The sequence below is a fragment of the Porites lutea genome, chromosome 2, assembly GCF_958299795.1.
Source record: "Porites lutea chromosome 2, jaPorLute2.1, whole genome shotgun sequence".
NCBI classification, from domain to species: domain Eukaryota; kingdom Metazoa; phylum Cnidaria; class Anthozoa; order Scleractinia; family Poritidae; genus Porites; species Porites lutea.
The window spans coordinates 3,405,176-3,425,000 of record NC_133202.1 but is presented as its reverse complement, the minus strand read 5'-3'; the positions used below and the strand labels follow the sequence as shown (position 1 = coordinate 3,425,000).

The 19,825-nt window shown below is 37.5% G+C and overlaps 1 protein-coding gene and 1 pseudogene across 1 annotated transcript in view; both read right to left on the bottom strand.

The window, feature by feature from the left end:
* Positions 1-4,401, bottom strand: part of LOC140925012 (contactin-associated protein-like 2) — a 9,649-nt gene extending 5,248 nt beyond the window's left edge. Inside the window, exon 1 of the mRNA XM_073374977.1 lies at positions 4,071-4,401. Within this exon, the coding sequence (XP_073231078.1) occupies positions 4,071-4,377 (307 nt within the window). The 5' untranslated portion in view covers positions 4,378-4,401. The remainder of the gene's footprint in view (positions 1-4,070) is intronic.
* An 11,558-nt stretch (positions 4,402-15,959) lies between these two features.
* Positions 15,960-18,398, bottom strand: LOC140926497 (contactin-associated protein 1-like; annotated as a pseudogene).
* Positions 18,399-19,825: the final 1,427 nt, after the last annotated feature.

The window sequence follows — 19,825 nt, the reverse complement described above, 5'->3', positions numbered from 1 at the left end:
GCGTACTGATCTTTCTATATCACGGCGCGATGGTTTCTGCACAGTTGCCTAGTATCAAAACCGCAGCAAAACAAACTTGGTGCTGTTCTTCAGCCGTCGCGTTGTAACAATCAAGGAATGCTTTCGGCGATAAATTTTGAAGTATTTCAGACTGAGAAAATAGAAGCGATGTGATCCATTAGTTTCAAAACACTATTTCAAAATAAGAGCGAAAATCGAGGTAATTCCTTGAAATGCGATAAAATGATTTCAAGTTACGCCTTTTACCACCAAAACTTGCTTATTTTCCTCAAACCTATTTTTTTTTAATTGCTCGACTAGCTTCAAACGACGTTTCCCTTCAAACCTTCCAGGGCCAAATGCGCTATATTAGATATGTTTTACTGCGAAAAGCGTGTAAGATTCAGTGGTGTAGTGGTTAGTGAGTTTTCTGCGGTGCGAATTCGAACTCCGCCGAAGTTCTTCTTTCTCACTATGGCCACAAATTTAAAACTAGAGCATCTCAGGTTTGAATGTCGCGAAAAAGTCTTTGACATTTTGATATCGTCCATCGTCTATCGTCTATCGTCAAGAATCTATCGTCTGGGTTTTAGCTCTCATGCTTTAGTTTACATGTGATATAAGGTTTACCCACACGATTAAAAGCAAGATAGGTCACGAGCTTTTCTTTTCAGATCATTAATCTATTATGACTAGCTTAATTTTTGAAAAGGTGCTTGAAAAGCGTCGAGAATATTCGAGCAGGAACCTAGCGATGGCCAGGTTTCAGTGGCTGGTCTCATAGTCAAGCTCAGGCCATGAGTTAACTTTCAATGCGGTGTGCGCCAAAGGATGGTCTCGCACCAATGTTGTTGGCTGCGTGGCTTTGAATTCTCAGCTCAGGTTGCTTATGTCTTAAGTTCCTTGAGTTATATGGCCTAAAGCAGAGATGACTAAGTTGAGATCAGAGTGCTTTTGTAATAGTCATGAATCCTTCTTTGCTACTGAATTAGGAGTCAAGAAAGGAGTCACCTTCTTAGAGGCATATGGGTTACAGCTGAATTTCTGACAATAGGCTACTTTCACGATGACGACATTTGACTAGAACTACCAGAATTTCTTTAATAATAATAACGCGAATATTTATACAGGATAACCTATCAGTTCTAATAAAAAGAACTGTTATCAAAAGGGTCCTGTAATTATCTCATAATTAGCTAAAAAATAAAAAATAAAATCGAAAAAGGAAAATAGAATAAAATAACACTAGGAAATCTAAGATTTAAAAATCAAAATCTGTAAAAATCATCGACTCACAAGACTGAAAAGAGTTATGAATTATGGAATACTATTGAAAAAATTGTTTTAAATCACTCTTAAAAAGAAACCTAGAGTTTACAGTTCTTAAATGCCGAGGTAAAGTATTATAAACTAGAGCCCCTTGAAAGGCAAAACTTCTCCGTCCAAATTCTAATTTGGTTTTGGGAAGTTTTAGTGAACACCCATTGTTTCTAGTGTTAATGTTGTGTTCAATTTTTGTAAAATATCCTTTAAAAGGGGTACAGACATTATCCTGAAGACAATCAAACACAAGCTGGCAGGACTGCCTCTTTATTAAACTCTCCACTGTCTGGACTTGATAATTTCCACCAATGACTTTCTGACTTCGACGTTCAATGCTTTCAATTCGACTCTTACGGGAATGTGACCAACAGAGACCCAAAGTTCCACAGTACGTAAAAACAGGTTGAATCATTGCTTTGTTGATTTTCTCAGCACTGCTCTTGTCGATTAAAGGTCGGATTCTCCTGAGTAAATTAAATCTTCCAGCTGCTCTTTTATACATTTTGTCAAAATGTGATTCGAGATTTAAGGATGAATCCAAGTTTACACCCAAGTATTTATACGATGACGTGGTATTAATCAGTGTTCCATTTACAGTCAAGGCTAGTTGTCTTCCATTCAATGCATTAAGCCTTTTGGCAGTACCAAAGATCATACACTCAGTTTTGCCCTTTTTTAGATTAAGGACAAGCTCATTATCACGAAACCAAGAAGACAGGTTGTGGCAATCTTCACTGAGATACCTTTGAATGGATTCCAGATCTTTAGCAGCCGTGAAAATTACTGTATCATCCGCATAAGTGATGATTGAGGTTGACTGAAGAGGCGTATGCACATCATTAAAATGGATAGTAAACAATAGCGGACCCAATATACTTCCTTGTGGAACTCCAGAAAATATGGCATTGGCATCTGACAAAGCACCTTTGAATTGGACTGATTGCGTTCGAGAAAACAAATAATCAGTGAACCAATGAAGCTCCTTATTGTTAATTCCATAAGACGGCAACTTGTTAAGAAGGCATGAATGACTAACAGTGTCAAATGCTTTTGACAGATCGATAAAAACAGCACCCACGATGTTTCCATTGTCAACTTCTTTCCTGATTTTGTCCGTAAAATATGTAACCGCTAGTTCAGTAGAGCATTTAGATCGGAATCCGAACTGGAAAGATGACAGCAAACCATTATTCTTTCGTTTATGCTTTCTTATTTTTAAATGTAAAAAATTGTCAGTCCTGCTGAGGTTTAAAAAACAATAGCCCCAATTTGCTCGAGAAGTCAACAAACTGAAGGATTTCTGGTATAGTTGTTGTAAAATGACATCATCATGCAATTGTCCTATTGGTTCTTGCCTCTTAATTAATATCAACTTAAGCTTGCTTGCCAAAACTGGCCAGCTAGTGCGTTTTTCTTAAATTCTGCGAGATTCATGATAGTATGGCTACAATTTGTAGCACTGAAGGTTTTGTAGTGTTCACGCACGAGTAACAATAATCGGAGTAATATTTTCTCCTAGCCTTATCTTGACGTTTCTCAAATGAGCTTATCCAGCCGGGTTCAGCATTCACTCTCAGGGTTATTGTGTTTATTCCAGTTAAAGCTAAATATTCAATCAGTAGACCAAACATTCTATTGCATGGTTTAGTTCGAAAGACTTGTACATAACTAGCCTACAGCGAGTTAGACTACGAGTAGTCCCCATTTTTCCTCAGGGATAGTAGAGCGAGCGAAACGCGAGCGCGCGTGAAAATCACCCTACGCGAGAAAGGCGAGAAGCGGCGGGGAGAGAGAGAAAAATACGCGCGCTCGCGTTGCGCCCGCTGTACGTACTATCCCTGAGGAAAAATCGGGACTACTCGTAGTCTAACTCGCTGAAGGCTAGTGATGCACAAGTTTTTCGAACTTAACCATGCAATAGAATCTTTGGTCTAACAGCGAGTGAGATACAAGCTTTTCGACACATTCGAAGACGCTCTTGCGCGCCTTGAAGTTTTTACGATTAAAATGTCCATGATAATAACCATGAACCGTTGTGGTCATTAGCATTATTATCAATTGGTCTATAAATCAAGAAAAAACAATCAGTCAATATGCAGCAAAAAGATATTGAAATAATTTAAATATTTACACATTAGTCAGTTGGTTTATGGAGGCGACGCTCGTTAACAATTCAGGATGTTGAGAAACGGTTCAAACTGCTCTTGGAATACACTGAAAAAAGTCAGGTTTTTTTCTTTCAACTGTCACTTGAAATCGGAGCACATTTGCAAGGTGCCAGAGACATCTTTCTTTTGACGAGTGTTTTACTAACCACAAAAATAAAGCTGTTTTGAAGTCTACTGATGAAACATCTTGGACCAACAAATTAAAGTTCTAAGAGTTTCGACTCAGTAGTTTATAGCACTAGATAAATTACAATAAAATACGATTCTCTTGCGGATTTTTTCTGTTTTGTTTGATAAGGAAACGGTTGATACCGTTTTTCAAGTCTGACACTCTAGAGTAATCATTTTGGGTTAGCTGGCGTAACTGTTTATAACATAACGGCAAGCTACACCGCTTGCCCTGTTGAGATCTGTTGGCATCATATGTGCAATATGCAGCTAATTTTTCTTCCTATCAGCCTTGTTGCATTCAGATAGAGAATGCAAAAAATGATTTAACCTGAAGCCTTCCTATTTATATTTGCCCACAGTGCAAGCACCTTTGTCTTCAAAGGATGATATGCTAATGTTCAGCCTTACCTGGATATCTAGCCATTCCCATGTAGATGGAAGATGCTTGCATAAAACAGGCTGGGCAAGTTTCTCGCGAGTGAGTGTTAAGTTCGCACTTCTTCGAGTTTAGCCAGTAATTCAAACTCATGCAGTTTGGATCGTTAACACACAAACTAACGCATTCGGGGTGGTCATCTTTGAAGCTAGAACTGTAGTTTTTGTAGAAGAGAGCAAACCCGCGTTTTGATCTCTCTTGTCGACACGAAAGTCCCGTGACCTTCAAGGAATAAAACAGTACCGAGGGATAAACGAGAAACAAGAGAATTTGACTCATTTTTAAGACATTAATTTAACCTCTTGTTAATATAATTACACTTACCAAACCATATGTATTTTGAAACTGATTTTAAAGTATTTAAAATGTATTTTCAGTATTTGAACACTATTTTCCTGTATTTTAATACTATTTGACAAAAAAATTTAAATTTTCGCCCCTGTTTGAAATATATCTTGGGTGTAGTTAAATTGTATTTCATGTAAAGGAAAACCTCTCTCATCAATTTACAATTTATTTTGTTTAATAAATATGATTAAAATAGAGTATTTAAAATGTATTTTGGGCATAGAACCACTAACACTGTTACAAACAGAGTTCAAATAGACTATTTGAAATATGTTTTAAGGGCTTTTATGCTGACTGTAATTAAGATACTTTTAAATAGGGTACTTTAACTCTGTTTTGAGTTGTATCTAAAATGTATTTTGAGACTCATCCACTCACAAAGTTGCAAACATAGTTCAAATAGACTATTTGAAATATGTTTTAAGAGCCTAAATGCTGACCGTATTTTAATTCCTTTTAAATAGGGTACTTTAACACTGTTTTGAGTTGTATCTAAAATGTATTTTGAGACGCATCCACTGACAAAGTTACAAACAGAGTTCAAATAGACTATTTGAAATATGTTTTAAGAACTGACCGCATTTTAAATACTTTTAAATAGGGTACTTAAACACTGTTTTGAGGTCTATTTGAATTGTATTTTGGGCACACAGCACCCTGACTATAAAAACAAATTATCCATAAACTATTTGAAGTCTGCTTAAAGTCATCAAACGCTTACCTTATTGTAAATACTTTAAAGTAGTGTACTTATAACTTATTATTACTAGGGTGCAATACTGTAATGTCTTTTGGGAGACTTATACTCAGACTATAAATAAAAGTAACAATTGCACAAAGTTAATTTTTAAGCCTTCATCGTGTCACGAACTCATAAATGACTCAAAACAAGCTGTCACATATTGTGGACCGGATTCTCCTCCCAACAAAGTTCGAAGCTGAGCGAAAAATTAAATCTAAATTAAATAAAAAAAAGAGAAGAAAATTAGGAACAGGTTTTAGCTTTGACTGACAACAAGTAACTGTGACAGTGTTCGATAAAAGATCTATCCGTTCCTCACTGTCCATTACCTGCAAGCTCTCTGCGAAAATCTCCGCGTAGATTGTAGCCGTGATTCAATTAATGCAGTTACGGGACTTTCCATAAGTTTTTTAAAAGAAACTTCTTAAAATCGCATTTTAATTTCATATAGAAATTTTTTCACAAACAGCCGAAGCCGCGGACCGAGAACCGGATGCACGCGGTCAACAGAGGTTTATCTAAAATAAGCCCTTGAAATTACATAATAAATAAATTATCCAAGCTAAGATCTCACCTCATATATATTGCATCAAGAAACAAAGCTCAGATATGAATAAACTCCGACATATGGTTATAATCTTTCTCTCATAGATTATTCCGCACATGCATGGCATATTATTTCTAAGATGTCACGCGCGACTGAAATCACGACTTCGCGCCGCGGTGATGTGACAAATGCACGTGATAAACAAACCGTCCTTTGTCCTTTGCTCATTTTAAATTATTGTACCGGCGGTTGCTGTGATGGCGGGTGCGCTTGATTTTACTGTTTGTTACGATCTTACAAAAGTATACATTTCAACTCTGCGGATTGTCTGAACACGTAGATGTTGCATTTATCACGGATCAAAAATGGGTATGACTCCTCAGCGACTGTTATGTACTTTGAAAGGATCTGGTTCAGTTTCTCTCCGAAGCACGCGGTCTTGTGCTGTCTTGTGTGTTAATCCAAGAGTCTTCTGTTATGTGAGTATTATACACAATATATGCATAACATGTTACTAAGACGCTTAAGTATACGCCATATGAGAAACAAATGAAGGGTAGTAAACATTTATATACTCCCGCCTGTACGGCAATTTTAGTTTTTGCAGGGTTCCATGCTCAGCCTCGCTGTTCTCAGTCACTTGATGTCACGTCACCGACCTCTTTCATGCTCGTGTAAATTTGATGGTGTTATTCTTATGTTGTTTTTTATCAGCCAATAATTAAACATTCAGGCGTAGCCTGCAAGCTTCTGATAATAATTGAGTAAAGCCGTGAATATAATAAAAAATGTAAGTTACATGTATGTAGATTATTATTTACCGGTAACGTAACGCAATACTCTTTTGAAGCGGAAGATTGATATCCTGTGTACCGACCCCCTTCCCCTCCGATTTTTATTGAGGGGAGGGGGTTTGTACACAGGCTAAAGATTGATTTCAGCATTTCAGAAAAATTCCATAAGAATTTCCCGAGAATTCGTAGGGAAATCAACGTAAAGTAATCGGCTAAGAGATAATTCCGGTGAAATCCTAGCGTAGGACTGTGTGGAGAAATTTCGCAGAAGTAAATCTTGCTTTTCCAGAGTAATTTTCGACGGTTTTGTATTCATTTTATTTCATGAATTTAAATGGTATTTTCATCCTGTTTTTGTACTGTTTTTATGCTCTTTCGACCGATTTTTGTACTGTTTTCAGACAACTCTAAGGCTATTTTCTTACAATTTTATACTGTTTTTGCATTTTTGCATCCTATTTTTGATGTATTTTCACAATATACGCGTGCTATTGCTTTTCTTCCTCTGTGGTATTTTAATACTATTTTCAAAGTATTTTTATTGTATTTGCAAATACGATTATTTTACTAAATTTCGAAACCCATTAAAAAGCTATTAAAATATATTTTGAAGCATAACATTTTAATAGCGTTTTAAACAGGTTAAAACACCTTTAAAATCAGTCGAAAAATATATTTAAAATATATTTTTGGACCTATTTTAAACCTGTTTTTTTCAAAATACGTTTAAAATTGCCATTAAAAATAGTTTTAAAATAGTATAGCAAATTAAAATATGTTTCTGAAACTGTTTTTATCCTGTTTTTATCCCGATTTATAAGATATTTAAAAACTATTTTAGACCTGTTTTGAGCCTTGCAAAAGCCCTGGAATTTTTTATATATTTTAAACGAATTTAAAAATACATTAAAAATTCTTTTTTAATAGCGTTTTAAACAGGTTAAAACACCTTTAAAAGCAGTCAAAAAATACATTAAAAATACACTTTCACCCTATTTAAAACCTATTTCACAAAACAGGTTAAAAACAGTTTTCAAAAATAGCTTAAAAATACTCGACTACTGGAAGCTGCTACATAAACATCATCAACAGATGTTTGCATTGCACGCAGGTCGATTTTCCTTTTAATGGATCGGGATACACGAATCGGGATCGGATTCCTCTGAGTTTTTAGAATTTATTTTTTTAGTTAATGCGTGCCCATCACGAGTTTGAAGACAACAGCGTGTTGTCTCTTAAAAGGCGTCTGTGGGCCCGGTGAAAAAAGATTTCTCATTTTTATTTGGAAATTCCGGTAACTGTCCCTACTGCAATTTGCGCAAGTTCTCGACAAAACGATAAACAGTCGATAAAATGTTATGATAATGACCATGAACCGTTTGGTCATTGGCATTATTATCAATTGGTCTATAAAGTAAGAAGAAACAATCAGTCATTATGCAGCAAAAAGATATTGAAATAATTTAAATATTTACACATTAGTCAATTGGTTTATGGAGGCGACGCTCGTTAACAATTCAGGATGTTGAGAAACGGTTCAAACTGCTCTTGGAATACACTGAAAAAAGTCAGATTTTTTTCTTTCAACTGTCACATGAAATCGGAGCAAATCTGCAAGGTGCCAGAGACATCTTTCTTTTGACGAGTGTTTTACTAACCCCAAAAATAAAGCTGTTTTGAAGTCTACTGATGAAACATCTTGGACCAACAAATTAAAGTTCTAAGAGTTTCGACTCAGTAGTTTATAGCACTAGATAAATTACAATAAAATACGATTCTCTTGTGGACTTTTTCTGTTTCGTTTGATAAGGAAACGGTTGATACCGTTTTTCAAGTCTGACACTCTAGAGTAATCATTTTGGGTTAGCTGGCGTAACTGTTTATAACACAACGGCAAGCTACACCGCTTGCCCTGTTGAGATCTGTTGGCATCATATGTGCAATATGCAGCTAATTTTTCTTCCTATCAGCCTTGTTGCATTCAGATAGAGAATGCAAAAAATGATTTAACCTGAAGCCTTCCTATTTATATTTGCCCACAGTGCAAGCACCTTTGTCTTCAAAGGATGATATGCTAATGTTCAGCCTTACCTGGATATCTAGCCATTCCCATGTAGATGGAAGATGCTTGCATAAAACAGGCTGGGCAAGTTTCTCGCGAGTGAGTGTTAAGTTCGCACTTCTTCGAGTTTAGCCAGTAATTCATACTCATGCAGTTTGGATCATTAACACACAAACTAACGCATTCGGGATGGTCATCTTTGAAGCTAGAACTGTAGTTTTTGTAAAAGAGAGCAAAACCGCGTTTGGATCTCTCTTGTCGACACGAAAGTCCCGTGCCCTTCAAGGAATAAAACAGTACCGAGGGATAAACGAGAAACAAGAGAATTTGACTCATTTTTAAGACATTAATTTAACCTCTTGTTAAACCTTTCAGTGTAGGAAGTTGCTACATAAATATAATCAACAGATATTTGCATTGCACGCAGGTCGATTTTCCTTTTAATTGATCGGGTTACACGAATCGGGATCGGATTCCTCTGAGTTTTAGAATTTATTTTTTTAGTCAATGCGTGCCCATCACGAGTTTAACAACAACAGCGTGTTTACTCTTAAAAGGCGTCTGTAGGTATGGCGAACCACCATTTAGCTGGTGAAATAAGATTTGTCATTTTTATTTGGAAATTCCGGTAACTGTCCCTACTGCAATTTGCGCAAGTTCTCGACAAAACGATAAACACAGTCGATAAAATGTCCATGATAATAACCATGAACCGTTTGGTGATTGGCATTATTATCAATTGGTCTATAAATTAAGAAGAAACAATCAGTCATTATGCAGCAAAAAGATATTGAAATAATTTAAATATTTACACATTAGTCAATTGGTTTATGGAGGCGACGCTCGTTAACAATTCAGAATGTTGAGAAACGGTTCAAACTGCTCTTGGAATACACTGAAAAAAGTCAGGTTTTTTTCTTTCAGCTGTCACATGAAATCGGAGGAAATTTGCAAGGTGCCAGAGACATCTTTCTTTTGACGAATGTTTTACTAACCCCAAAAATAAAGCTGTTTTGAAGTCTACTGATAAAACATCTTGGACCAACAAATTAAAGTTCTAAGAGTTTCGACTCAGTAGTTTATAGCACTAGATAAATTACAATAAAATACGATTCTCTTTTGGATTTTTTTGTTTCGCTTGATAAGGAAACGGTTGATACCGTTTTTCAAGTCTGACACTCTTCGAGTTTAGCCAGTAATTCAAACTCATGCAGTTTGGATCATTAACACACAAACTAACGCATTCGGGATGGTCATCTTTGAAGCTAGAACTGTAGTTTTTGTAGAGGAGAGCAAACCCGCGTTTTGATCTCTCTTGTCGACACGAAAGTCCCGTGACCTTCAAGGAATAAAACAGTACCGAGGGATAAACGAGAAACAAGAGAATTTGACTCATTTTTAAGACATTAATTTAACCTCTTGTTAAACCTTTCAGTGTAGGAAGCTGCTACATAAACATCATCAACAGATGTTTGCATTGCACGCAGGTCGATTTTCCTTTTAATGGATCGGGATACACGAATCGGGATCGGATTCCTCTGAGTTTTTAGAATTTATTTTTTTAGTTAATGCGTGCCCATCACGAGTTTGAAGACAACAGCGTGTTGTCTCTTAAAAGGCGTCTGTGGGCCCGGTGAAAAAAGATTTCTCATTTTTATTTGGAAATTCCGGTAACTGTCCCTACTGCAATTTGCGCAAGTTCTCGACAAAACGATAAACAGTCGATAAAATGTTATGATAATGACCATGAACCGTTTGGTCATTGGCATTATTATCAACTGGTCTATAAAGTAAGAAGAAACAATCAGTCATTATGCAGCAAAAAGATATTGAAATAATTTAAATATTTACACATTAGTCAATTGGTTTATGGAGGCGACGCTCGTTAACAATTCAGGATGTTGAGAAACGGTTCAAACTGCTCTTGGAATACACTGAAAAAAGTCTGAATTTTTTCTTTCAACTGTGATATGAATTTGGAGCAAATTTGCAAGGTGCCAGAGACATCTTTCTTTTGACGAATGTTTTACTAACCCCCAAAATAAAGCTGTTTTGAAGTCTACTGATAAAACTTCTTAGAACAACAAATTTAAGTTCTAAGAGTTTCGACTCAGTAGTTTATAGCACTAGATAAATTACAATAAAATACGACTCTCTTGTGGACTTTTTCTGTTTCGTTTGATAAGGAAACGGTCGATACCGTTTTTCAAGTCTCACTCTAGAGTAATCATTTTGGGTTAGCTGGCGTAACTGTTTATAACATAACGGCAAGCTACACTCCCTGCCCTGTTGAGATCTGTTGGCATCATATGTGCAATATACAGGTAATTTTTCTTCCTATCAGCCTAGTTGCATACAGATAGTGGATGCAAAAAATGATTTAACCTAAAGCCTTCCTATTTATATTTGCCCACAGTGTAATCACCTTTGTCTTCAAAGGATGATATGCTAATCTTCAGCCTTACCTGGATATCTAGCCATTCCCATGTAGATGGAAGATGCTTGCATAAAACAGGCTGGGCAAGTTTCTCGCGAGTGAGTGTTAAGTTCGCACTTCTTCGAGTTTAGCCAGTAATTCATACTCATGCAGTTTGGATCATTAACACACAAACTAACGCATTCGGGATGGTCATCTTTGAAGCTAGAACTGTAGTTTTTATAGAAGAGAGCAAACCCGCGTTTGGATCTCTCTTATCGACACGAAAGTCCCGTGACCTTCAAGGAATAAAACAGTACCGAAGGATAAAGGAGAAACAAGAGAATTTGACTCATTTTAGGAAGCTGCTACATGAACATCATCAACCGATGTTTGCATTGCACGCAGGTCGATTTTCCTTTTAATTGATCGGGTTACACGAATCGGGATCGGATTCCTCTGAGTTTTTAGAATTTATTTTTTTAGTTAATGCGTGCCCATCAGGAGTTTAAAGACAACAGCGTGTTGGCTCTTAAAAGGCGTCTGTGGGTATGGCGAACCACCATTTAGCTGGTGAAAAAAGATTTGTCATTTTTATTTGGAAATTCCGGTAGCTGTCCCTACTGCAATTTGCGCAAGTTCTCGACAAAACGATAAACAGTCGTGTGTATACAACTACGTCATATTTAAACCAAAATTTCATAAAACGTTTTTGTTAAAAGTAACACCTGGAAAATTAAACTAGCACAAACCAATAACAAATAGATTTACGTGCTCGTGAAGGTCTTTCTTTTTAAACAGATATACAGATTTTCCTTCTTTTTAAACAGATATACAGATATATTCCATTGCTTACCGGTAATTGAAAGTGTCTTAAACAAATGTTTGCACTACGCGCAGGTCGATTTTTTCTTCAATTCGATCGGGTTTCATGGTATTTGGCAGATTTTTGTAAATTAAGGAATCGGGATCGAGTTTCACTGAGTTTGTTTAAGCATTTGGAGTATAATTCGGCTAATGCCGGTGCGCATCATGGGTTTGATGAGAGCAACGTGTTGGCCTTGAAAGGGCGTGTCTATAGGTATGGCGAACCACCGTGTAGCTGGTGAAAGTAATATTTCTCATTTTCATTTGGAAATTGGGTAAATCGCTCCTACAATTTGATTTGGATAAGTCCGCGAAAATGACAATAATCAATCAAGTGTATATGTTGTAGTTCAATTTTATCCTTGGTTTAACTTTTATTTTCCTTTGTTTCAAACTAATTATTTAACAATTAACGGCCGAGGCGGATAACACCCTCCAACGGATCTCCATAATTCTTCATATGATACGAAAGCCGAATTCAATAATTGTTTTATTATTCATTCAAAATAATTCCTAGTTTAAAAAAAAGCTAAAACATGCTTACCTCCATCGATGTTAAGTTCACCTTCGATAGTGCACGTTTAGGGTTGTTCAGCTCCCCAAATATTCCCCAAATAGCAGATGTCGCCCTTCCAGTTGTGTTCTTGCTGTTCTTGCCATGTTTTTAGCTATAATTTTGCCTAGTTCTTACTCTTGAAACGAGTGAAATGTCCGCCATTTTTTGTTTTCACAACCAAAACAACTCAACCTGGTCCCCAGGTCTCTCTCGGTTAACGGTACATTAACCTGCAAGAACGCTGCATTTTTGACGTCATTTCCTCGTTAAACACAAAATTCTTCCAAATTTGGTCATTAGTAACTAGTTATGGTGAGTTATCCGTGTGCTTTTTAAGCCAATCAGAATCGGGGAAATATTTTGAATGAATAATAAGTATTCATATTCTATGGCTTAATTGACAGCGCCTAAAACAGGGTATTCGTTTGGAAATTATTAACCGAATTCAGCAGGACAAAGTGACAAAGTGTTTGTGCTTGAGTGACAGTTTATGACAGAGCAAGCTTATGGTTTCAAGGAAATTAAGAATATATCATAATTTTAAAAATACTTTTAAGCTTTTTCTTCAATTCAGTGAATCAATAGTTAATCCAGAGAAGAAATATTCCTAGTCAGCTGAACATCTGTTGATGTTTGTTTGCTTGTTTTTTAATTTCCTCTGATCTTTAAAGGTTACAGATAATAAGGCGTGCAGGTACTAAAATCGAGATATTTTCAAACGTGGTCAGGGTACGTTTTTAATTTGAAAGTTTTTGTAGGAGAGATCCCTGTCCGAGCGATGCATTTTTGGCTGCGAACGGCCAGGTGTTACTCAGGTTTTTAGGAATGAATGATTTCCCCCTTTAATGCATGGCATGATATTATGACTAGAAGACTGGAGGTATCTTGACTATTAGGTAAACACGGTCGGGGATGTCTTGGCTTGCCTCAGTCCATACGGGATGTAAATAGTTATAGTTTTTCTGTTGTTCAACACTTTGCTTTAAAAGAAGACTTCAGGCATACTTCATTAATTGATCGTGTTCTATAAATTAATTCATGGATTCTATCTACTTTGAAAACTAAAATCCTTAGAAAAAAATATAAGAAAAACATTCGATCGGCGAAGGTTATAATTGGTTTGTTGGTTTTGCACGTATAGGTAAAGGAATGTCATTTCAGTCTATTCAATAACTGATTGTATTTTGAAAGATAATACCAAACATTTCATTAAAAAACTTGACGTATTTTGCATGGTGTTACCCAATGTTATGTGTTTTGGGTACCTGTCAAGGCATATCTGCATATTGAACTCTGCTAAAACCACAACTAATTGTTCTGAGAAGAACGTGGTTCGCAACTTGATAAATTTAACGAAATACTACTATAACATGCAGTGAAAAATTACTTTAGTGCAGTTCATATATTGAGGACCAAGTTCTGAAATTGTTTTAAATTACGAAAAACCTTCTGTCGAGTTTTTGGTATTGTTGATATGCATTATAGGGCGGTTTGCACTTGACTGTCGTAAAACCAAAACCAAAGTAAATACACTAGCCAACCAAAGGGCGTAGTAAAACCAAAACCAAAACCAAAACCAATCCCTTTCGACAGTCAAGTGAAAACCGCTCTAAGAGTTCTTTTGAGACATCATCATGGGTGCATTTCCTCATTTTCTTCCATACAGAACAAAGCATTGCATGTGGCTTGAGAAATAGGCTGGTCGATAACGGCTTAAGGTGGTCTGCAGTTTTCACTGCCAGCAACATAAAGTCATCATTGGTAACTAGATAGATTTTTCGGTCATTATTGAAAATTCTGAAACACCGTAAGTGATAGGTATGATTGACAAGAACAATGATCCTAAAAAAGTATAATGGTAATACATGCGTTTAAGGAATTGAAAACATATATTGCCTTAATCGCAGGAGTATTTTTAAAACCGTTAGAGTTTATCAAATCACTGACTTCTTAACATAGATGGTCCAAGCTCAAAATGTGTAACCATTGGCATTGTTGCGTGCCCCTCGAGGTATTAGAATTTGTATAAAGAAAACATTGTTCTTGTAACCTTCAAATGTTAAATCAAGTTTAAGTTGTGTGTTTCTTCTTTCGTGATTGGTCATCGAGCCCATTTAATTTATGGTCATTTTATGAACCGGTTTCTATTCGGTTTCTGTTCTCTATCATGATCTTTTCTCTTTATAAAGAGAACTAAAAGGTTCCAATAAAACCTTGGGCTACCGGTGCTTGAAAATGCCTTTCCGCTTAACTCCATAAGCGTATTTCTTTAAAATTCATGGTCTTGTAAGACCCTTGCCAGTGATCTAAGTGCTCAGTGCTGAGTAATCAGACCGTTTTCAAGCAACCATAACAACATTTTACCATTTATAGCGGAGAGTGAAAGTTCAGTCATAGTGAGGGGCCGCTCACGTCGTACACTGGTGGCAAGCCTGAGATGAATGACGATAGGGTGGAGTTGGCGTTACACATCCGTTTTTTTTTCTCAAAAAACAGGTACTAAATACGCGAATGACTTTCATCTTTCATCTTCTTCTTCTAAGCAATCTTCGAAGTTCTGTGAGTTTCCAAGGACCATCTTATTATAGCTCTTCAGGAAAAGAGAAAGATTCTCCTTCTCTCTCCTCATTCAAAACCAGCTTCGCAAACATTCCTCTGAGAATAATTTATTAAAAACTCTGTTATTAGTCATTTTTCTTCACAGTGTCTCTTTATATAGGTTACGTTTATTGCTTTATATTTAAACATATTTGTGTTAGTTCTTTACCTTTTCATCATTGTCATTTAATTTATTCAGTGTACGCTCAATTCTAGCCTTGAAAACAGATACTTTTTCATACTTTGAGTGAGCCCAATATCTATTTTTGGGCTTCCTCACTACGTTGCTTCTGCGTATTCCTGTAGTCTTGTCCTTTATTCATTGTGGTAAAATAAACTGAAACTCTGAAACACTACTATACCAGCCTAGCACTTTCGGAAACACACCGCAGCCTGACTTCCATTCAGGGGAACATCTTTAAAAATCCATTCCGATCATCTCTTTGTCTTAACTTGCATTTGACTTTAAGGTCCCGTTTATACGGAGAAAAGCTGTCGCGGGAAAGAGGGTAACCTTCCCAGCCGAGTCAACCGTTAGCGAGCGTTTACATGAGAAAATGTTGACCCCTTTGCCAACCTTTTGCCCGAGCCAACAGCATTCGCGCATGCTCTGATTGTCTAAAACAGCACTCGGACTCTTATTGTTTCACCTTGACCAAGTTGATCCGGCTGGGCGAGCCAAAGTTATTGTGTGGAAAAAAGTTGGCCCGACTAGGAAGGTGACCCTACTATCCAAAAAGGGTTACCTGGCTAGGCGGGTCACCCTTATAGCCAATCCATCTTTTTCTTTTTTTTGTCAACGGTTTGACAAGTTCAATAAGGAGATATAGGAAACGTTTGCAGGATAGGTCAATTGATTGTCCATACGAAAATGATACACAAAATACAATTATATTAGTTGATTTGTATTATCTGAGTACAGTTTGTTTTATCAGGCGATACCATAAGATTTTAATTTCCCCAGGGTATGGTGACCTTCTTCCTTGCCATGTCCAGTGTCTCCAAACCTGAGCTGAATAACTGGAAGCTTTGTTTTATTAGTGAGGAAACCACTGTCTTCACGGCACTTGTTGTCATTTTCATCGCAATTACAGCCAAGGGTGGAGTTTGCACATGTATTGTTCATTCCACAGGCGCATTTGCCATTTTCAGTTGCTCCGCCCCAGTACGTCATCTTATCGTCATCACGTGACACCCACCATCCGAATGGACCGTGTCCATTGGAATTCAGTAACTTTGAATGATAACACTCATACTTGATAAACTGCTCACAGCGCAGGGAGACTCTGGTGAGACTCGCTAGCTGAGAAAGACTCGCTCCTGTGTAATGAATGTCACGCGAGTAGGTACCTTTACCATCGTATCCTTTCACCAAGGTTCTGTTCTCACTGTCGTGACTGATGGCTACCACGCCAACGCCATTTTTGTCGGTCATGTCACAGATGACGTCATACATAAGAAGCAAGCCACCTTCTCCATCAGGGTCAATGATGTAGTTTCCACTTTCTGCTCTAGGCTAAATCTTCTTTAGGTCACTACATGATTTGGCTAAACACAGTGATTGAAAATAACCAGGATTAGTTATAAATCAAAACTTTTGGGATATTCCCCAAGAACTAACTGACGACTACTTGCACTTCCTTGTGCGCATGTGGCTTCATCAGTTTTACACTGCTTTAACCCATTCACACTCGAGCCACCCATTACCGACAGTGCATATCATCGTCCATTGTACCACTTGTGACGCCATCAATTTTAAGGTTCAGTTAGACAGTTTTGACCGCTGACATGTATTGTATAGGAAAGAGAGATTGTTCGAACCATACCCAAATGTGCACGATTCAGTTAAACATGACAGAGGAATACGCAAAAACGTCCACAGTTGACCAGAAAATTCCTTTGAAAATCTTCTTTGTTGACACTACCAGAGCCGTACTCCCTTTCAAAAAAAGTTCTTGATCTTCGGAATTTTCGTGCCAATCGTTTCCCACTGAAGTGAAGTCTAGTAGAAGACGTAGTCCAATAAAAGAAAGAAAGAAAGAAAAGAAAAAGAAGATGGGAAGAAGAGAAAGCGAATGTTAGCCTTCTGCGCATTCCTCGAAAAGTGCCTCACTCTTACCACGGCTCTAATGCTGATCTCTCTTTTAATACATGGTTTAAGCCAAATGTGCAATAAAAATTGTTGCATGCACGTACCTGAACGACAGTTTGTTCCGGGGAATCCCAGAAGACATATACAACGAAACCCTTTACTTGTGAATCCAGCTTGACATGTCCCGTTGTTTAGACGTGGACTACTGCTGCAGCGATTCTGGAATAAGGAGCAGCAATCAAAAACAACTACCAGATTATAAGTATATTAGAGGGCTTAAGAATGGACAAACCGATAACCGGAAGTCAAAACTTCAGTCACTAGAGTCAACAGGTGTAATGTAAGATGTCCGATATCCGATGTAGAATGATCGTGAAAGCCGTTTGTGTGTCTTGTTTCGCTGCTGATAAATTTCCGTATATTTTTTTCATACCGCAAATAATTTGCCTTTCATAGACGAAAACTTCTTTATTAATTAACCCCGTTACTAGGAGAAATTGTTACAGTGTTACCTGCAAAAAAGAAAAGTATTAAGGTAGCCTAATGCCATCACCCCATTGAGAAGTTCACTTTAAGAAATATATAAACAAGACTTTGAATGATTTGAATATTAATTCGCTGGTACATTCGCGCTGAAAATGCTCCTATCGCCACAGGCTTATTGTCGTTTGTTTGTTCAAAAACGTTTTGAACGAACCATTTAAGCGATCTTGATATCAAACTCGCTAAGTTCCAGTAGCAGGCTGTGTAGCTAGCGTTTCCACTTGAGCTCGTCGAGAAAAGCTGGGCCGAGAGCATTTATTTTACTCTCGCCCCAGCTTTCGCGCAATAAACAACCGGAAACGCTTGCTACGCAGGCTATTCCACTAGCGGAATAAAAATTTGACGTTAGATCTTCTTGTAAACTAAACGTCAGCCCCCATCAATCTTTATGAGCAGCCTCGTCACCCGAGGTCGCTAGAGATTCTGTATCTAAGATGAGTTCCAAACAAAAGCGCTTACCTCGATGGCCAGATAAGTGTGGGCATCTTTGGTCCTTAGATCAAACACAAATTCCTTTTCTGCAGTGGCGTTATTCAATTCGCATTTCATCTTTCCTCCTGTCAATGGTCCCATATTGATGGACACACAGTTGGGCTCCATATAACACTTCACTCGACAGCCCCCTTCATTGGGTGCGGTTTCACTTCTGATCACGTGATCTGTCAGGACTTTGTTTGGTACAGGTTCTTTAAACACTATGATGCGGCCCTCCTCAGCTGGCATGATTAGAAAAACTTAAAGTTTAACCTCTTGTGGACATAGAAATTATCATTGATATTAATAAGTATCATTCTTTTTTCAAGGGACTGATTAATTACATGGAAGGAGGAACAACCTTTCGTTGGGTTTCCATGCAGAAATTTCGGTCCGTCTGGTACCAAGTAGAGAAGGATCTTTACTTGCGTTGATAACTACCTTTCAGCAGGGTTAACACAATCAGCTCGCGGTAACGCAATCACAAAAATGTCGGCCTTTATTGCCGTGATATGGATTAGCCATGCACTGAACGACCGCTGCCATTTTTATTTAGTTTGTCCTCAGTACTAAGATCTTCCTAGCAAAGACAGTTTACGTGGTGCCAGGATCTTCCTACCTTAAGGTCCTCCAACTAGGAAGATCCTAGCACTAAGGACAACTACCACCTTTTGTATGCAAACCGATTGCAGAAAACATATCGCGCTAGGATGATCCGCCTTCTAGGATATTCCCCCCAGAGTTGCACAATAACTGGGACAGAAAAAATCCTGGGTTTAATTAGTCTCGCTTGCGTAAGCAGCGAGACTCAAAATAATCTGCAAGCCGTTTTTCTTCGTATTTATGACACAAAAGGGAGGTCATTGTGCCAAGCGTTCGTAGCGGAGACTCTGGAAACTGGGAATAGGAATCGTTGCCTGGCCGAAGCCACGCATGTTTTGCCAAGAAAGCTTAGGAAAGATTAAATTTAGAGCTTTTCCGAAACGTGTCGGTCCAAGAATTCTATCGCTTGAAAGCGTTGATTACTTTGGAACAAGTGAATACTAGCGAGTAGTCGAAAAAATAAGAATCTTAATTAGCAAAACTGCGATGGTCGGGTGTTGTAAGCTTTCATTGTATGCAAATGGTCTTGTGATGAGTATGCATCTCTGGAATCGAGGCCCATGAATTTTCATGTATTTATAAACGCGTACAGCGGTCGTTGCTAACACGCGTACGAAATCAATTCAGAAACAAATAAAAAGTAAATATCCTGAAGAATACTCGACCTCCAAAAAAAGTAGGAAGTAAAAAACCTTTAGCGAGTAAATCCTGTTTCGTGTAGAACTAATCGCCTCCTCATTTCTCGATCTAATCTCCGCCAAGCAAATAAGACTGACCACCGCTGTAAGAGCGTTCTTGTTTAGCCCAATTTTCATCTTGCCTGCCGTTTTATTCAACACGTTATTAACGCAGTTATAATGTATTGTTCAGAAGACATATTGCTTGTGTCTTGACGTTAATGACATCTTACTGAGCCAGTACCAAACAGGTCTGCAATTCTTGTCATTAGTTATGAATGTCTTTTCTGAGTATTAACAACTTAATTAAAGGTCATTATTTTTTCACACGAGAACTCTTAGTCTAAAAATGACTCATTCGCCCCAGCTTTTCATCCCTAAGAAAGGAGGGAATGTACTGCATACTAG